This window comes from Vitis riparia, chromosome 13, assembly GCF_004353265.1.
Source record: "Vitis riparia cultivar Riparia Gloire de Montpellier isolate 1030 chromosome 13, EGFV_Vit.rip_1.0, whole genome shotgun sequence".
NCBI classification, from domain to species: Eukaryota; Viridiplantae; Streptophyta; class Magnoliopsida; order Vitales; family Vitaceae; genus Vitis; species Vitis riparia.
In genome coordinates this window covers 17,736,800-17,742,779 of record NC_048443.1, presented here as the reverse complement: position 1 = coordinate 17,742,779, position 5,980 = coordinate 17,736,800, and the positions used below count along the sequence as shown (strand labels likewise).

The 5,980-nt window shown below is 38.3% G+C and overlaps 1 protein-coding gene across 1 annotated transcript; it reads left to right on the top strand.

Annotated features, from left to right (window-relative positions):
- The first annotated feature begins 800 nt into the window (after nucleotides 1–800).
- LOC117929263 (protein YIPF5 homolog) lies at nucleotides 801–2,240 on the top strand. The gene has a single exon (XM_034849535.1). The coding sequence runs from the start codon at nucleotides 1,113–1,115 to the stop codon at nucleotides 1,857–1,859; it is 747 nt and encodes a 248-aa protein (XP_034705426.1). The 5' UTR covers nucleotides 801–1,112; the 3' UTR covers nucleotides 1,860–2,240.
- Nucleotides 2,241–5,980: the final 3,740 nt, after the last annotated feature.

The window sequence follows — 5,980 nt, the reverse complement described above, 5'->3', positions numbered from 1 at the left end:
GTATATACATGAAAATTTATATTAGAAAAAATTTTGAAATATGACCAATGTAAAATTTGGATTAATTTCATTCACCTTTTCTTAAGATTTGATTGAATATACTTCACCCTTGATGGTTTAAAATATTATCAAATATCTTTCTTATTTTGAATGAGAAAGGAAGTAAGTGAAAATAACCCTTATTCTTGGATGAATGCTTTTTTGCTATTTCCGTTATTACACAACCAAGTTGATCCATCACTCTGCTTTGAACGTCTCGAAATAAGTGCATTCTTTGTCGCTATAGGGCATAAGATAAGGGCACGGGAAGAGATGACTAAGCTCTAACTCCCGAGGAGGCAAATCAAATAGAGAGGAAGGAAGATTGCAAACAATGTATATAAGCGTCTTAGTGTAGTGCAAAAAGACGGTACACGCATAAAAAACCATATATAAGAAAATGAAACGAAAGTCGTCTACATCAGCCTTCAAAGGGGTCATGACACATTTATTTACCCTTTAACAAATGAACATGAGAGAAGGGGTATTTGATAAAATTTCAAATCATCATAAATAATGTGTATTGAGTAAAAATGTTAGAGAAGACAATGGAATTAAACTTCTAAAATTATTATTATTTTTCTTTTATAATAATAATAATAATAAATTATTTCATAATTGACGCGGTGGATTGCCCAATTTAATTATTTACAAGTTTAATATATCAGATAAAAATCCTTAAGAAAGAGGGAATCATTTTTATAGTGGAAACTTGAGAGGGAGATCCATCATCCATATGAGTGTGGAGTGTGAAGGATAATGGACATTTCCCACTTGCCGGTAATAAATATTTGTGAAAACAGTGTGTGATGCGATCTCAAAAGCTTTCCACTCGGATCAAAAACCCCCAACACATCTCACATAATTTTACAGTCCCCGAATTCTCATTTTCCAAGAAAATCAATTCCCATCGCTGCTCGGCGATTCCACTTTCCCTACAATTCCTCACATCCAATCCCCCATTTTCCTAGCCCCGCCATCGAATCCCCCAGATCTCCTCTTTTTCCCACAGTTTCCCATCTCTATCTAAACCCTAACTTTTTCAGGAAGATCACTTTCCAATTTTCCCTCCAATGTCCAAGGAGTTCAATGTTCCGCCGGTGGTCTTCCCCGCAGGCGGCAATCCCGGACCCGCCGCTGTGGCGCAACGCCGCCTTCCCACCGCCCCATTCCAGCCGCCGCGCCCTGCAAATCCTAGCATCCCGTTCATGTCCTTCGACGTGGGCTCCGCGGCCGCTGCGACGTCGTTTCCAACCCCCCAGTTCGGCGGCAACACCATCGGCATCGGCTCCAACTTCGACGACGAGCCGCCGCTTCTCGAAGAGCTTGGTATCAATACCAAGCAAATCTGGAACAAGACGGTATCGATCCTCAACCCTTTTCGTGTGAACCCGAATCTTCACGAGGACGCCGATTTATCGGGACCATTTCTGTTCTTGATGAGTTTCGGATTGTTTCAATTGCTCGCCGGGAAGATACATTTCGGTATAATCTTGGGTTGGGTTATCGTAGCTGCTTTGTTCTTGTATGTTGTCTTCAACATGTTGGCTGGGAGGAATGGGAATTTGGATCTTTACAGGTGTTTGAGTTTGATTGGGTATTGTATGCTGCCACTGGTGATTTTATCGGCGTTTTCCTTGTTTGTTCCCCAAGGTGGGCTGGTGATTTTCGGGATGGCGGCGGTTTTTGTGCTATGGTCCACGAGGGTTTGCACCAGGCTCCTGGTGGAGTTGGCATCCTGTGGAGATGAGCATCGGGGGTTGATAACGTATGCCTGTTTCTTGATTTACATGTTGTTCTCTCTGTTAGTTATATTTTGAGTCCAAATTATGGATTGTTGGTGGGATTAGTTTTACTTGTTGGAAATGCAAATGGTTGGCATGGAAATGCAACTCTTTTGTGTTTAGGATTTTTTGGGTGGTTTACAAATTGTTTACTGAATCATCCTTTGTCGATTCTCTTATCAATTGAAATACCATTTAGTTTCAGACAGTTAAATGAACTGAAATCTAGGGTTTTTATGTTTATGTTGTTTGAGCTATTGCATTTTATTTTTTAGATCGGAAAATTATGTGGTGGAATATGGGAGTACCAGAGGAAAGGTGTATATGGCTGGATTCTGCTGTTTCTGGCTTGGATTTTCTGTATTGGTTGATTGTGTTGAGCAAATGAAATGCTACAAAAATTGAGCATTTAGCAAAGATTATAATTTTTCATTCAGTGCATGCAATCTTTTAGTTGGATTGCATTGTTCCTGTCATTTATACTATTTTCAAACTGAAGGCATGAGGGATAAATGGATCTTGTAGCAAATTTCGAGTTGATTAAATTGGAGATGTTGAACCAAATGTGCATCATTCAAAATTTTAAGGCTTTATTCATGTTGTCCCACATCTTATCTGGTTCACTCAATTATGTTATTAATACTTTCGATTTGATATCTTGTTAGTAGTTGGTTGTGGTAAGAATGTTCCAAAAGGGGTTTAGAACAGAGAGTGGTTATTATGAATACTTTAGGAAGATTATAGAATAGAAAGGGATTATTATGAATAACTTTAGGCAGCTGCCTAAGGCACAGACCGAAAAAATGGGCACCTTGAGTTGTGAAAATCTTCATTGTAGGACTTAGGATAATATGGTTTCTGATTGAACTCCTAACTTTCAGGGAACTGGTTAGATGTGGTAAGAAGTCTTTTCCAGTGTGTGAGATGCAGTCTGCTGCATCAATGCACAAATATTTTTGCTTGTAAGCATCACTATAATGATATAGATCTATGGTTGACAAGTTTTGCAAAAATATAGATTAATGATTGACAAAGTTTGCCTAGTTCTTTCAATTGAAGCCAAAGTCTTTTCTAGTATGTGAGATGCAGTTTGCTTCATCAGTGTACAAATATTTTCTTATAAGCCTTACTGGAACAATATGGATTCAGTTGTAGATGTAGTTGCCTAGTTCTGTAAATTGAATCCACAATAATTCACATGTAATATGCACCATAACCATGATTAGATCCTTGCATTTTGTTGTGCAACTGTTGCTTGTTTCTTATGATTTTGATGCCACTAGATTTCCACCAGTTGGAGTATGGTGGTTCTAAACAAAATTCATTATTGAATTACATGAATCCATACTTTTACTCCCATATAAGGGTTTTGAGAAGTTGTAATAGTGAAGGAATGCAAAGGCAACCTACAAGAACCAATGTAGATGTAAGGGTGAGTATTGGGATGTGTGGTAGAGGAACACTTTCTTGGGTTCAATTCCTGCCATTGGAAGTCCTTGGATTACCCAGTGTTGGTGGTGGCAGGTGCAGTCAAGCTCCCAGGGAAGCCATGGGTGAGAACAAAGGGCCCTGCCATGGTGGGGTTTCCCGGTTATCAAGGAAAAAAAAGGCCAATTGAGTATGCTTAATATTTAAGGAGATCGGTAGAGAACTCTGTAGATCTAAACTCCCTCTTTTTCTGATGGAGTTATTGGTCAACTATAGCCTCTGTTTGTTGAGCAGGTATATATCTGAAATGGTTAAATTGAAATGATTAATTTAACTGTTGATGTTCTGAAATCATGGCCTTAAAGAAGTGAAGGAAAAGCATAGAGAGGAATGAAGGCCCCCAATGAAAGAAATTAAAAAAAAAAACATAGAAAGGAGTGAAGGGACTGCCTCTAAAAGAAGCAAAATATGAATCTGCACAATGTCCTGCTGTCCAAAACAATAGGCAAAACGAAGGATCTCATCTACCTTGGTCCTCAAGTGGCATGTCATCTTTTCTGGCTAAAACATTGGCCTCAAAAGATTTGATGGTATAGGGGCCATAGCCATCATTGGAAGAGCAAAATCTGCATGTTTTTACTGCAGATCTGTTCTTATACAACCCTTTTTTTTACTACTGGGGTTGGCACTTGCATGGGATTCTGTAGAAGTGAAGTTGTCTCTGTTCCTAAGTTATCATGTAGCTTGGATTAATGTTTTAGTGGCTTTGAGGAGGATGTAGCTTACTTTCTGTTTCTGGGACTTGCCCTTTTAGGAGTACTTCCATTTGCATGGTTTTACATATTTAGCTTGGTATGTGGTTTTTGTTTCATGGCTTTTCATGATAGAGATATTAAGTTGGTTTTGCCTTCTGATATGGGATTGTCCTCATCCTTTGCTTGACTGTCACATGCTTGGTGCATGACAACTAATTGTTTTTGATAGGTGATTCAACTATTTGCTGGGAATCTTGACACCTGTCTTATCAAAACTGTTTCTCACACCTATGCTAAAAAATGGGCTTGCTCTCAAGCCGATGAGAAGAGAAATGATGATTATAGCCAATAAGAGTGTTTTCTTGTTTTTTCTTCGGAGCGTGCATGTGTACTTCCTGTGCATTTGATTTACTTTTTTTTTGGCTCTTTTGCCTATCACAAAAAGAAAAAGAAAAAGAAAAAAGAATGGATATAAGATGTAGTGACAACTTGAATAGAATACAGTTTGTGTTGCTCCATTAGACAGGTTAAGGCTATGGTTGTTCCTCTGCTTTGGATATCAGAAGGCTCAACACTAGTTACATAGGCTTCTGATATCACTGTAGAAGATTATGGCTGGCTACCCATCTCCCTCTATCCTATTTATCTACTGTTTCTCAATTCTTCCCCTCTTCTTCTTCTTCTTCTTTCCTTTTTTTCCTTGTCCTTGCTCTTCTCCACTGTCTTCACATATCATAAAATGTGGAATCAATAATCAAAATCTTGTAGAGTGTACTTAGGGGTCAGGGAGACTTTGATTCTCTATTTACTGAATGCCAGCCCCAACTTATCAGGAATTGTTGTGGTTCCAATCAAGTCTTTGCCTCCTTTTCTATGACTTGGTACTCAGTAGAAACAGATACTGTCGTTCTCTATCAAGGAAATTCTCCTTTTCGTAGAAGTGACAGGTGCAGAACAAATTAAAGCCAACGTAACACCCTCTCACATGAGAAGATTTTCTTTTGCACATTGTTGCTGTCATATGGCTGAGGCCAATTATGAAATATAATCTTTTAGTTTCAAAATAGAATGTAGTTTGGATTAAAGGACAGTTTTCACATCCATCTATTACTAGATTTCTCAGAAGAAGATAATGCTCAAGATTGTTGTGATTTGTAGCATGGAGATGGTACTTGGCTCATTAAGGTAAAAAAAAATTACTTCCTAAAAAACACATATCAAGATTGACCTGCAGTCCCTCAGACCCCATGTCCAATTTGTTTGAGCTGGTTGGAGAGAAAGCTGAAGAAATATTGGGAGAATGGGATCATGATGCACAATTCATTTGAAATACTAAATCCAGCGAGGTTGGGTGGTTGTGGGATTTTTGTTTTTGTTGAACCAGTAACAGTGAGAGTTCTGAAGGCATAGGCAAAAAGTATTTACCATGAAGTTACTCCTTTGGAACTAAGTTAGGAATCAGTTTATGATTTTGGCTGTTACATGGTCTGTGAGTTGGTGATGCCCATTTTTTTTTCTAGTGAAGGACTAGAGCTTTCTGTAAACGTCCTTCACCAGCAACCTAATGTTCAGTTTAAGTAGGTGATGTACAAGATATTTGAAGTGAGAAGGTTAGTACAGTGAACAATTGTTCTCTCCTTTTCTGTCTAGTGTAACTGGAGTATCCAACCAAATGTGGGAATAGGTTGGCTCTTCTTCCTCCCGTAGTTATGATATGATTATCCTTCCAATGGAGGAGAACAAAACAAATTGAAATTGTCCATACTTTTTTCAATTTCTTTTCCTCTCATTTTCGTTTACTTACAAGGAAAGAGAATCAAATTAGTTAAGGTAATACCATGGTGTCAAATTCTCCTTTTCGGTGCCATACCCACAAATTTGGACCAATAGCAATAGGTCACATAGGAAGGTTAGGTGAATAAAAAAAACAAAAAAAAACTTATGCTATAGGTTACCAATGGATCAACAATCCCG

Bases quoted from the DNA above. Each gene is read 5' to 3' on its own strand.
- LOC117929263 (XM_034849535.1), top strand. From the start codon at position 1,113: ATGTCCAAGGAGTTCAATGTTCCGCCGGTGGTCTTCCCCGCAGGCGGC.